The following is a 14,041-nucleotide window of genomic DNA, read 5'->3' as shown; positions in this document are numbered from 1 at the left end:
TTAGAAGTCTTCTTAAAAGCATACTTTGAAGACTGCTTAATGTGGTGTTTTCCCAAACATGTTCCCTGATTCTTTTGGTTCATTCATTTATTTATTAAATATTAAGCTCTTACTATGTGCTGGGTATTCCATAGGTGCTGGGGATTCAGAGATTAGTAAAACTAGACATAACCCTTGTATTTATAGAATTTACAGCCTATTGTGAGAGAGACATTAATAAAATAATCCCACAGATGTCAAGTCATAACTGTGGCCATGCTTTGGTGCTGGTGACCAGTCAGGAAGGGTTCCCCATGGAGGCAGTGTTTGAGTCAAGGTCCAGAGGTTGGAAGTAACTAGGCCAGGGGGATGCCTGCGCAAGGAAGGCCTTTCAGGGAAGGCTGCTCACAAGCAGGCAGTGGAAGAGCTCCCTTCAGAGTCTTCTGAACCCTGATGGATCCCCACGATGGAATCAGAGCTGCAGCGCTTCCCTCATCTGTTGACCATGGAACATTCCTTAGCGCATTTCTCAGGACATACTTCAGGAAACACCAGTTCATTGTAACCTGCGTAACTCGAACATAAACAACAAAGAAAACAAAAGGACAGTTGGTTCAGAGAAAGGGGATTATTGGCACTGACTTCCCCAGTAGGCAGCTCTAAAGGAATTTTCTTCATGAATTCATCAAAGATGAATTGGCTGTTCCCACCATTATGTGTTTCCCTTCTCATTCCCACCTGGTGAGACCAAGGCTTGTTCATTACTAACTTCTAGGTCCTTGAAGGCAGGGACCACATCTTTTTGTTTTTGTAGCCCCAGCACCTAGAACTTTATCTGGCACATAGTAGATGTTTTCTGAATGAATGATCCTTGAGTTGTTTCCAGGGAAATCCATGGGGTGAGGCACAAGCTCTATTTCATAGGGATATAGAATTAGACTTTAGGTCATACTAACTTTTGGTTCTACATGTTTGCAGTATTAGTCTGCTTACTTAGGAGCATGTTTATAAAGCATTCTACCTCTGAAAAAAGACTACATTCAATATGAAACTGAGTGTAACTGAATTTAGGAGGAAGAAAATGGAACCTCCAGTACTTTAAAGAAATTTCCTCTTTCTCCACCAGGAGCAGTATGCTATTTGACATTTTATCCCAAATGTTTACTTTTATTTCATTTCAATTCTTGATTCCCTTTTTTTGAGTTTTTATCTCCTTTGCCTTATAAATTCGTTTTTTATTTTTTCCTTCTAAGAGCTGTAGACCTGTGAGAATCATAATCATTACAATCACAATTTCAAACTATTAATGATTTTATTTGCTCTTACATAGAATCAACATTTTCAATACGATTCATGCTCAAATGTTTCTTTAGTAATTTTTAACAACAGTTTTATCAGGTAAAAATTGCGTGGAATGTTTAAGATTCTCTTTTCTAAAAGAACTTGAATGCCAAACAACTGTAAAAAGTGTATTTTCTTTTTGTAGGATTTACTTACAAGACATAAATTGCTCAGTGCAGAATTTTTGGAACAACATTATGATAGAGTAAGTATATGAAACACTGTTTTAAAATAGCACATTGTTTTGTTACCAGAAATAAAAGATTTTAATTAGACTTTGTACCAGAATATTTATTTTGGAAATATAATGTTTTTAATTGGTGCTGTAATCATTTCTCTACCATAACGAGGTATAGAGCGTTACCTGGTCAAAGCAGAATTTTATCTTTTTGATGACACACTGCCCTTTGCATCTTTTTTTTTTTTTTTTGCTTTAGAAAAGGAAAATAAAGCACTTTGCTGCTGAATGATAATATACAGTTAAGATAAAAAGAAAATTACTACCTGACTTCTTACCTTCCCCTTACTTTCTGTTAGTTGCTCACATTCCTGCTGCTTACAAACAGAAAGGGAGACAGCAGCAGGTAGACGAGCAGAGCACTAGCCTAGAGGACAGAGCAGCCAGTTCTGCCCCTGCTCTGCTGCTGATACCTTATGGCCAGGACCAAGGCCCTTGCCACTGGGGGACTCAGAAGTCCATCCTTATTTGTAAAATGAATACACTGTATTAGCCCAGTCATAGGGCCCCCTCCAGCTTGAGCTGATGTCAGACTTGCTGGTAATAGAACCTCCAGAGGTTTGTGAACAGTTCTGGGGGCTCTCATAAGCTGGTTGCCCTTGATTGTCACAGCAGTAGCGTCATGTGTTCTCTCCCACCACGTGTCATCTGTGCTGTCCACGACATCCACAGATGCTTCCTTATGCCGTGCTAGTTTAATTTAGGCATTGTCCAAGACCTCATAGGTACTCCCGAAGAAGTTACAATAATAACAATCCACTTAAAATTTCTATCTCTCCCCCAAGATTTGGCTTAGGTTTTTATTCTTCCAGTAGTTTGAATTTTTTAAATCCTAGGTATTGTTAATACTTCATTGTTCACTGTGCTACTTGACTAAATTAGAAGATTCTTGGAGACAAAACCTGTGTTTTCTAATTCGTCTGTGTTCCTTTTCCTGTCTTTCTCTCCCACTCCCAGTAACATAACACAGTGCTGAGTACATAGTAATTCCCTCATAAATAGCCTCATCAATGGCTTAAACATTGCTGGTCATTTATTTTTATTTTTGCCTAGGTTCATTGGGATGTGGGTGTGGTTTTTTTCTGTGCATTTGTTGGTTTATATCAGAAGCACAGTCATTTTGTTGGTGCCTTTTACAGTAGTTAGAAGCGTGGAGTTTGGCTTCATGTCTCAGCTCCACCATGTGCTACAGCCCTTGGGCAGCAGCCTGCAGTCACCCTCTGTGCCTTTAGAATCTTCAGCTCTAAAAGAAGGCTCCTAATAGCACTTTCTTACTACTGGGTTGCTGTGAGGATTAGATAAGAATGTGTGTGTCAAGTGCAAGACACAGTGCCTGAACACCATAAGCATTTAATAAACATTGGCATTATTATTCTTATTACCACCTGATCTCACAGGGTTTTTTTTTTAAATTAAACATATAAGTATCTTAATTTAAAACCTACCAAAGATAAAAACTAATTTCCAAGAAATTTACTACAGGCAATGATGTCACTTTAATTCTGCAGTAAAGTGTTTTCCTAAATGTTATTGATGGATGACACTGGTTCACAGGATTTTAGAAAATTATGTGTGGCAACAGACAGAAATGTATCTACAGTGTAGTCAGGTCTGAGGGAGGAGAACAAAAGTGGGGAGATATGGGCAATTTCAGTTAAGGTGAGGTGGAGTTATTACGCAAAAACACATGCTCTAAAATCTGTACACTCTGGCTCTGAGCTTTCTAATAATCAAAGCATAGAGGGAAACAAAACCAAGTAAAGATCACAGTATCAGTAAAGTTTATTCAAAAGAAACAGCCTTTTCTAGCACTGGGACCTGGAACAAATTTCTCCCATTGGCATTCTTAGATGGGAATTGAATTACAGTGTCATCTGGTGGACGTAGTCCCCGAGGGTGACTCTGCAATAAATAAAATGCTGAACTAAAGTGCCGCTCATGGAGAGCAAATCTTTGAGGAGCGCAAACAGTGCCTGTCCTCTGTCTGTGCTAGTCCTTTATTGCTGACCCAGGGATAAAATCTAACCAGGCAGTTCTTGAGGATAATTTCTTGCAACCAAGCTTACCCTAAAAATTATGCAGCAGAAAATCGTAACTTGCATTTTCCATCAGGAATTTGAGATGCTCCTGTTTCTGTGTTACTGATTAAAGGCAGATCCAGTTGTTTTGCTTGATGATCATTTGAGAGAAGGTAGGGTTAACAGCCATCTCAGAAGAGAGAAGTCTAACGTGCTTGCATACTAAATATGGCCATCCCACCTCTGCCTAGAGATAAGCAAAAGAATGAATGCATAGGCAGTTCTGCGTAAGCTCTAAACTAAGGGCCAGCCAGATAGTAAATATTTGAGGCTTCATGGCCATGCAGCCTCTGTCAGCTCTCCTGTCTGTTCTACCGCAAAAGCAGCCATAAACATTTCACAAACAGAATTTATTTACAATACACGATTGAGCATGGCTGTGTTCTAGTAAAACTTGTATAAAAACAGAAAGTGGGTTGGATTTAGCCCATGAGCTGTAGTTTGCCAACCCCTGCCCTAAACCACAGATGAATGGCTGATGAGGACCCATCATAAAGCAAAGGCAGAAACAGTTTTAACATGGACAAATTACAAAGCAGGCAGCCTCTACCACCCACCACAAGCAAGGAAAAGTCTCGGTAAAGCACTGATACGCAACAGAGTCTCATACCAGTACTGCAAAAATTTGGAACTTTAAAAACCTGTCCATAGTTAAAACAAACAAAAAGCCAACTGGCCTTGTCTTCTCACTTTTGGGAAGTGTGGCCCTAGCCCCTGTGTGTCCCTCACTTCTATTTCCCACCTCCCTGCTTTCCTCTGCTTCTGCTCCAGGGACACTGTTCTTGTCAGTGAGCACCATTTTGTAAATCTAGTGGACACTCGTCAGCTCTTATATCTGTATCATTTTGCATTTTCTAGGTCTTCACTCATGCTGTGTTCTTCCCTTTTTATCCCCCAAGAGTACCTCTCCTCCCCATTTCTAAACGAAATCACTCTCATTATTCACGTTTGAGCTCAAGTCCTGCCTTCTTTGGGACACCTACCTATTTAATAGTGCTGAATTTCTCCTCCTATTTTTAATTATTTTCTCTTCTTGCTTTGAAAGAACAGGTAACTTTTCTCCTTGTAGTTGTGCTTTGAACTAGTTGAGTGGTAAAAAAAAATAAGAATTTTCTAATCTAACACCAAGAAATGAGAGCTGACTCAACAGTGAGAAAACAGTGGGGGGAAACGGAGTTATGTTGTGTGTGTATGGAGTCTGGGTAACAGAAGAGGGCCAGATTTAAGCTATATGCATACCTCGCTATAGCTGGGAGGGGGCCAGTCCCAGGTGCCTTCCTCATGGAGGTAACTAGTGGGTATCACTCTGAGGATGGGTGTGAAACAGGCGGGAGGAGCTGAGCTTGGGCAGTGATTGATTGGCCTTTGTACTGTTAGAATTTTGTGCTCAAGCTTTTTAATGTTATCTGCTGGTCTTTGAAAAATTAATTCTGATATGTGTTTTCTTGTCTTTTAGTTCTTCAGTGAATATGAGAAGTTACTTCATTCAGAAAATTATGTGACAAAAAGACAGTCACTCAAGGTATGACAGATTATTTAAGCAGTTCATTTCTCTCCACCCCTTGTTTCAAATGTGTATTTGGGAAGAGGGAGATATGCTGGTATTGGTCCTGGACCTTTGCAAGGGAAACACATTTGTTCATGGTCAAGATTTTTGTGGAAAGGAGCGTGGGGTTCAGCAGTGGTTCATACAGGGCACCTGCCCCTGCTCACCTCCTTGTGTGTTAGAGATACCAAAAAGGAACATACAGAATTTTGAAGATTTAATCTGTTAGTAATGAAGTATTTTAGATTTTGGAGCCTATTTTTAAAACTTAGAATCACATCACTAAGTTGAAGGCACTGCAGGTGTGGGCTCCCCAAGAATGCTGCCCAGATGGCACAGGCTTGCTGTGTGAGGGGAGAGGGGTGGCTGTGAGCAGTGACACTGTGAACCATAGACAGGTTTGGCTGCTTTGTATCAAAATAGGATGTGGACAATTCCATTTGAAACTTAAAGATTTAAAACTCTGGAACAGGGGTTAGCAAACTACAGCCTATGGGCCAAGTCCAGCCCACTGCCTGTTTTTGTAAAGTTTTATTGGAACACAGATGCATTCATATATTTACATATTGTCTGTGGCTGTTTCTGCCACAACAGCAGATTTGAATGGCTGCCCCAGAGACTGTATGGCTAGTAAAGTCTAAAATATTTACTGTCTGGTTCTTTACAGAAAGTTTGTTGACCCCTGCTCTAGAAAATTCTTATTGCAGTTAATAAAATGCATACCCCTCATTCTGTCAGTAAGTGGTCCTGACAGGAGTTGTAGATGGAATCACAAAGGATTGGGGGCAGGAGGGGTTGCAGTCCATTTATATTTTTTGCCAGGTCCACTTTAAATTCTACTCTGCCCAGAGAGCTTCCCCTCAGAGATGTCTGAACTCATTTTGATCAAGACACTCCATTCCTGCTTCTCTTCCTACTATAGGGATATCACTGTTGAAAACCTTATCTATGCAAATTGACTAAAGGACTTCAGGAGCATCTGTTATACTTTGAGTCCTTTGATAAGAACACTTTCTACCATCCAGATTTCCAAAAGATTCCTTTCCATCTGACCAGCTACTTCCTTTATTTTCCTCAAGGCTGTAAGAAACATGTCACTACTAAAGTGTTCCAGTCAGGTGGGGCCTAGCCTCCCAGTCATCCTTTTGGTCCAGTGTCAGGGATCTATAACCTGTTCTCCATTTCCAGGTATGCTGGCTAGATGATCGCTGGTGATTCTGATCGCTGATAGGAACAATCCTTTCATTTTCAGGGGTGGATGATGCAGTACATCTGGCAGCTCTTTAAGGAATTGTTCCCTGTATATCAGTGTAATATATATTGTGCAGGTTTCCCTGTGACCTCAAAGAGAAGTGGCCCTATGCTAGGAACCTCTTTATATCTGAGGGCCTTCTCCCCCCAGTTGGATGGAATCAGTGTTTTCTGAGGCCAAGCTGGCTAGAGAGGCTGGCCTAGGATATTGGCTTCCAGGGCTAATACCTCTTGGGTGGTATTCTGAATTCCTGGGCTGCTTAGATAAGGAGAAAGACTTTCAAGACCTAATATTTCAGAATTACCAACATGAAAGGAAGATTAAGACTGCCATTTGTTAAGACCTTAATAATGGATATGAAGCAAGTCTTTCATTCCTGCAGTTTCTTGTGAACACATGGAGAAATTTCAAGGACCAGTGGTACTCTAAAAATGTAATTTGTACTCTCTTTTTTGCAGCCACGTTGGCATTTATTTATCCCTATATTTATTTTACCAGCAAATTTGTATTCTCTGTACCAAACGTCAATTTTTTTTCTTTTTTTCTTTTTCTTTTTGGCCACATTGTACAGCCTGTGGGTTCTTAGTTCTCTAACCAGGGATTGAACTCGGGCCCTCAGCAGCAAGTGCACAGAGTCCTAACCACTGGACAACCAGGGAATTTCCCACTTTTTAAAGTTTTAGTCCAAAGAAATTTTTTAAATTACTGGTCACCCTCCTCTAGGTAATCAAACTGAAATTAGCCGTTTTCAGTATTTCTTTGGTTTCTGTGACAGAAAATGAACACCCAATGAATCTATACATACTTAATACTAACTTTTGAGCCTCCATTAAGAGTGCATACTGGGCTTCTTACTTTGAAAGTTGTAGATTTTGTGATTCAGATTGATGTGAAACCTGTCTGAGCTTTTGAATTCTTCTTCTAAATTCTTTATAAATCCTAAGTAGAATAGATTTGTTTTCCTGCACATCAGGTTATTTTTGATTTACTATGATGATGTGTTATTTATCTAGAGATCAGTTATCTGGAAACTTCAAGTATCTAGAACATAACCGGGAACCCAGAAAGGAATTAACAAAAGCAAGTAAACCATAGCAAAGTAGCTCTATCCTTGCACTTTCCTTCCCTTAGACCTTACTCCATGTCTCTTATCAGACTTGGGTCCAACATGCTTTGCATGTATTCACGCTTTTATTTCTCACTACACTCTCATAAGATATCGGTACCATTGTCCACTCCCATTGTACAGATGATTAAACTGAGGCACAAGGAAGTTAAATAATTTGCTCAAGGTTACAGAGCTGGCAAGGAGCAGGGAGTCAGGATTTGAACCCAGGCAGGCTGGTGCCAGGGGCCATGCTCTCCACCGCTCTGCTTCTGCCTCTGTCCACAAGGACTGCAGCTTGATCCCTGTCCCCATGCAGGTTATCCCACCTGCACACTAGTCCTTGACTAGAAGTTGGCACACTGACAACATGAAGAGGTGACTGCTGATTTCAGAAAAAGAGAAATCTAGAACAAGCAGGGATGATATTAAAATCAAGGGCTGATACAGTATAATCAGCTCTATAGAACTCAGTAAGTATAGAGTTAGCTGAAAGCACAGACTTTTGTCATTAGTGACATTGAGGAGTCACTAAGAAAAGCTTAGATTATCTTCAGGATACCTTGCTTAAGAAGGAACAGAAAAGTGTTTTTATAAACTTTTCTGAATCAGATAAGATAAAATAAGTTTGGTATGTTTAGGGGTAAGTATATGGAAAATTTGTACATGAAACCCTTTGTCTTGTGAAGTTCAGATAAATAAAGAATAGTAAACTTATTTTTAAATTAAGCTAAGGTTTATAGTTATTCAGTAACTTATCTTCTGACCATTTTCTTTGATGGTTTCTTTTTACTGAGATGATGCAAATGTGTATTTAAAGAATAGTTTCTGGCAGTCTCAGATTCTGGGCCAAATGTGACTTGAATGTCCTCTTCAGAGAGCTGTGTCAGACTCACCATAGGTTTAAACCCCAGAAGAAAAGGTAAGTGTTCAAGTAACAAACAGGAGACACTCGTTAGCTTTTAGGTCCTAATTCAGTTCAGTTCATCAGTCCTTTGAGTGCCTACTAATAGTCTGTGCTTAATAATGATGATTATTTAATGAATTGTTTTTAAAACTTCGGTTTTACTTCAAATCTTAAATGATAATGGAAGAGATAATTGTTTATCTTCTCAGCTTCTCGGTGAACTACTATTAGACAGACACAACTTCACAATTATGACAAAATATATCAGTAAACCCGAGAACCTCAAATTAATGATGAACCTTCTACGAGACAAAAGCCGTAACATCCAGTTTGAGGCCTTCCACGTTTTTAAGGTAGAGTACTAAAACCATAAATACTAGTTAACCCCATTTCATTTACAAACTGCTGAAATTTTACTAGGTTTCTTTTGGTAATCTAAGTGGCACCGTTCAGTTCAATTTTCATAGTTGTGTGGTACAACATATAAACAAAAATAGGCCCAGAAACAGGGTATATACCATTTGGATTTGGGAACAAGAAAAGTTTATTTGTAGAGGAGTGTCATTTATCTTTGGCATAGAAGATTATTAATCACAGAGTAAAGGGTAATCCATTTCTTAATGCTTCCTTAAAATCCATTCTGACCTCCTGTGCTCAGAAATAACTTCTCATTTTATTCTAAAATCAAAGTCTATATTTAATACCATCTACTGAATTTCAGAGCATGAGTGAGTATGTCAATCCTTTTTGTGCTAAAACATGTAATTCTCACTTTTTAATTGTAAAATAAAGTCTTCCAGAGCAAACACCTCTGGATTAACAATCCTAACTTTACCACATGCCCCAGGGAAGCACTGGATGTGTACTACATGTGCTCTGCTAACTTCAGCATAGATGTCTCCATGGCTTGTTCTTTCCCTGTGGCTGATGTTGATTTCTTTCTGTGCAGGTGTTCGTAGCCAATCCTAACAAGACGCAGCCCATCCTAGACATCCTCCTCAAGAACCAGACCAAACTTATAGAGTTCCTCAGCAAGTTCCAGAATGACAGGACCGAGGATGAACAGTTTAACGATGAGAAGACCTATTTAGTTAAACAGATCAGGGATTTGAAGAGACCAGCTCAGCAAGAAGCCTAATTTCCAGTAAACACCTAAAATATTAAATCCAAATTCAGCATTTGCTGTTAGCTATTCAGCATCAGGCACTGTTATCGATTCATGAGGAACATTACTGCTAATCTGCTGTTAAGTGAACGGTTTTCATTTTACCTTTTTTGTTTTTTTTAGTCCGAGTTGGAGAACATAGCTGCTGCTTTCTTGCACACTAGAGCACATGTGGACTTTTTCTTGATCTTTGTGTCATTTCAGAATTCAAAGACTGTTTGCTATAGAAGTTCTGAACATGGCTAGGTTCGTGAAGGCAAATGCATAGGTGACAGTGTGTGTTAGGGGAAGAGGGCATTGATATTATCAGAGTAAACCTGCCTGTTTGCATTTATCTTTGTTAAAGATCTGAGCGCGGACTCCTGGTAAGATTCTGTGCCTTCGCTCATGGAAGATCGTGCAGAGCTTTATTTGAAATCATAGGGGAACTGTATCCAAGATGTGAGCTTCTTGGGTGGATAAAGTTGACACACAAATAAATTGATACTGAAACTTAGCAACTTCTCAAAAGTGTGAAGCTTCATAAGGAAAATGTATATATGCTTTTCACAGCTTTCTAGAATTTTTTGACATTTGATTTTCTTGAGACTTGTAAACCTGGATATGTTGAAGGGTATTTGTTAATTTTACTTTTTGAAGGTATTTTGAAACAGTAGAGCTAGCAACGACACCTCGCATTTCATTTCAACAATGCTTACAGGTTTTTTGTATATAATTCTTAGAATGCTCATTTCTTTTAAATGATTTAATTTGTACAGCAGAGGAATGTTATTGTATTAGTATGTAACTATTACCTAATATTGAGTTTTTGCAAAAAATGAATGCTCATATGTAATTGAAATACTTCAGATCACCTGAAAATGCTGATTTAACATTTAAGTATCACAGCATTAAAAGAAAAAAAGTAAACCAATCCTTTGTATTCAGTTATCTAATGGGGTGCCATCAGTAGGCCACAATACAGACCTGGAACTCAGTCAGCTACACTTTCCTGCATAATATTGGCCTTATTCATTTGAAATGAGTCTGAGTTCTCCAGATCTATGAATGATACCGATTATGCTAAATTAACGGTGATTCTTTGTGTGTGTGGGAGACCTCTGTAGAGCACCTTTTCTTTCTTAGAGTAAGTAATCCAGTACAATAGTTGTGAAACTGAATAATTAAAACCTTGGCTTCTCTTAGGAAAAAAAGAGTTCCTAGTCATAGGTGTCCTACGGGGAAATTTATTTTTTTTAATGTCCTGTTCCTTAATGCTGCAAATTATCAGTATTTATAAAGTAACTGATTTTGCACCACTTTTTTGTTACTGTGACCACAGCAGAACAACGTCTCCTAGAATATATCTACGTAAAGTTATTAGAATGGTATCTGTTCATCTTAGTGATATGAAGATCACAACTAACAACTTAAAAATCACAGTTTGCCAGTTTGAATTCAGCATGGCTGTAGCTGATTAAGAAATTTATATAATTATTCTTTGCTAGCCTCTTACTAATTGAATTATTTATCAGCCAGTAAAGTGAGACTCCCAATTGATGTTTCAACAGGCTTTAAGATCTCCTTCTAGGAGCACAAGTTAGGAAAATAACTCCAGAAAATATAGATGTATATAATTCTATTTAATTGAAATGGCAGTCTACATTTATAGTTGGTTTTCCTGAGGCTGTCTTTACCAAAATCTGTGTAAAATAATTCACGTTTTTCTATTGGAAGTAGAGAAAGCAATCCCTGAAATGAAAATATCCAAGATGTTTAGGAAGGCAGACTTGACTGTGATGCATCGTTCTGGTTCTCGTGGTCCAGTGCTGAGTATCTGTATTTAGTGTGCAGACATTAATTACACCAAGTGGAAGAAAGGTTTCCTTGCCAAGCTGGTTCTTAGAACTTGAAACAACAGCTTGCACTTTGGCAGTGGTGTGATAGCACTAGAGCCTTTGTGTGGAAGACAGTGAGGGGTGCAGCGTGTCAAAGAAAACACTGATGTGTTACTATCACAGTGGAATCTGGGGATAGTTAAGACTTTTGGTCTTTTTGTTGTTTTTAAACAAAAATGTGAAAACATTCAAAGTTGAAAAGTTGCATTTGAAGTTATGATCATTTACTATATTCATATTACCAAAACTATTATGCTGGAAGTGGTTTCTTTTTGTGTTACAAAGGTTTAATTTTACATAAGTCAGTTACTCAGTGTAATTTCTAACCCTTAAAAAAGAAGGTGGAGATGTATACAATTGTTAACAATGCCATGGAAGCATTTCTTTTCTTTTGAGGAGAAGTAAATTTCTTATCAGATTATCTGGCTGGCCCTGTAATTTAAATTAAAATAAAATTTTGGAGAAACAGCATTGTCAGCTTTTTGTTTTTATTGTCTTATAATTTCATTTGTGTCACTGTGAACAACCCCATCAAGAGACACTAGCACAAACTCTGTCACAAACTGTAACCAGGAACAGTTAATAGACAAGCCTCTAAGTCTTTTTTTTTCCCCCCCATTCGAGGAGGTTTTATTTTTGGTGTCAAAAATGCGGGTTTCACTTATGTCGGAGCTCCCTGGCCCTTCTTTTCACAGTTAAGTATTATTAAGCCTTATGTTAGCATCGCTTCTTAGACTGCAACGTTTGGGGAGTAGATCCTTTCTCTGGTTCTGTGACCCTTCATTATTAACACGCTAAGGTAAAACTGAGCACTTGGCAGGACTGTTTGTAAGTTACTGGAGTGAAATTATCATCAATATGATGGTGAAAGAACTATAGAAGCACAGTGTTAAATGGCACCTGAAAGGTCCTCCAGGCCACCTGCTAACACGTGGCACACAACCCTGTCCTCGAGGTTTATTGTAACCCTTGTCAGCTGATGGGGTCTCCATCCTCCTGGACACGCTTTTGCCAAAAGCACTTACCTGAAATCTGAATAACAACGTTTTGTTTGTTACAATCTCTTCTAAGTAGTTCCACCCACATGTCTGTCGTGCCTCTCCAAAGACGTCGGGCAGGCAGCCCTCGCCCCACTGAGGGTGAGAAGCGGTCCACACCGAGATTCAGGCTTTCTCACGAATTCAGCTTCCTCCCACAGCCCCTCTCCCGGTCTCTTCCTTCCTCATTTGTGAGGATCAAACAGATCTTGGCCGCGAAGGCTCCCAGAGGGCGGCCGCGCTCACACGCGCTCGCTCTGGAAGCGGGGCCTCGGAGGCCGTGAGTTACCACCAACGCCTGGGAGCCTTCGCCCAGCGCACCGCACAGAGGGCCCGAGGCGGGCGCCGGCCACTCCTGTGTCCTCCCCGCAGTTCATGACCCTCCCGGCAGAGAGGAGAAGGCATGAAGGACGAGGTGAGACTCGCACGCACAGCCCTCTCCGCCGACCCTGGAACTCACGCTCCGAAACGCCGCCCCCCGAAGCCGCCTGCACGCGCCCACCTAACCGCCCGCCCAGCGGCTACGTCACTTCCGGCGCCAGCACACACTTCCGGCTCCTCGCAGCCGAGGAGCGCGCAGCCTCAGGCCGTAAGCACGTCGAGAGCCTTCCAGCCACTCGCAGGTGTTTCTGCCTCCGGGAATTCACGCCTTATGGGGCGTTGGCTGTTGCTTCGCGGGCCTCGCGGCCCAACGCTTGCACAAGGTCCCACAGTAACCCTCGGGGGTGGTGATGCCCGGGTCCCTGCGTGGCCGTCGGGCGGGGGCCGCACACGGGGCCTCGGCTGCCCTCCCTGCTGGGGCAGGAGGGTGCAGCGCGTGCACCGGGGGCCCTCCCTCTGTCCCCGAGCGTGGCGAGCAGCGGTGTCTGCGCAGGAGGTCGTGTGCTCTGAAACTGTGAAACACTCTTCTAGGTAGCCCTTCAGGAAGCCGGGCACCAGAGATTTGGGGAAAGGTTTCTGTTTTTCACCGTCCTCCGCAAGGTGAGCTTCAGCCCATGAGCACTCCTGTTCCTTGGGGGTGACATCTGTATCACCTGCACACTCGCTTGTTGCGTGCGAGCAGCATGGTTCTGCTCCGCTTTTCAGCAGCTGAGTCCTCCATTCGTTGGAGATTCAAGCGCGTACAGAGGCCGCGGGCAGGGCCTAGGGAAGCTTCCAGGTGAAGTGGCGGGCGGCCGGCTCCCTCTGCTTCCTCCCCGGTGGGCTGCCCCGCACCGCCCCCCCTCCACGCCGGGCCTTATGGAGCCTCCCCCGCGTGCAGGAGGCACCGCTCCTCACCCAACAGCTCCCGGTCCTGCTGGGCCGAGGCCGCCCGGACCAACTTCCCGGGGCTGAGTAGGTGGGGGGCGGGTGCCGACCCGCATCACACGGACACGCCGGGAGCATCCGGCAGGGCCTCAGCGCAGCCCCCTTCCGCTCTCCGGAAGCTGCCTGGTGTGGCCCCGGGCACCGGGAGTACAGCAGTTACTGCCCTCCGACGCCGCGCTCCCCCACGGCCGGCCGCTGCGCGGGATAG

General features: G+C 41.8%; 1 protein-coding gene across 5 annotated transcripts in view; it reads left to right on the top strand.

Annotated features, from left to right (window-relative positions):
• Positions 1–11,956, top strand: part of CAB39 (calcium binding protein 39) — a 91,334-nt gene extending 79,378 nt beyond the window's left edge. For 4 of the 5 annotated variants that reach the window (XM_057745696.1, XM_057745697.1, XM_057745698.1 and 1 more), the window contains 4 exons: positions 1,466–1,525; positions 5,093–5,158; positions 8,656–8,799; positions 9,396–11,956. In XM_057745696.1, the coding sequence (XP_057601679.1) occupies positions 1,466–1,525; positions 5,093–5,158; positions 8,656–8,799; positions 9,396–9,584 (459 nt within the window). In that variant the 3' untranslated portion in view covers positions 9,585–11,956. The remainder of the gene's footprint in view (positions 1–1,465; positions 1,526–5,092; positions 5,159–8,655; positions 8,800–9,395) is intronic. The other variant, XM_057745695.1, reaches the window with a different exon arrangement.
• Positions 11,957–14,041: the final 2,085 nt, after the last annotated feature.

This window comes from Hippopotamus amphibius, chromosome 8 (assembly GCF_030028045.1).
Source record: "Hippopotamus amphibius kiboko isolate mHipAmp2 chromosome 8, mHipAmp2.hap2, whole genome shotgun sequence".
In the NCBI taxonomy this organism is placed as follows: Eukaryota; Metazoa; Chordata; class Mammalia; order Artiodactyla; family Hippopotamidae; genus Hippopotamus; species Hippopotamus amphibius.
Note: the sequence above shows the minus strand (reverse complement) of the source record. Positions and strands in the feature narration are given on the sequence as shown.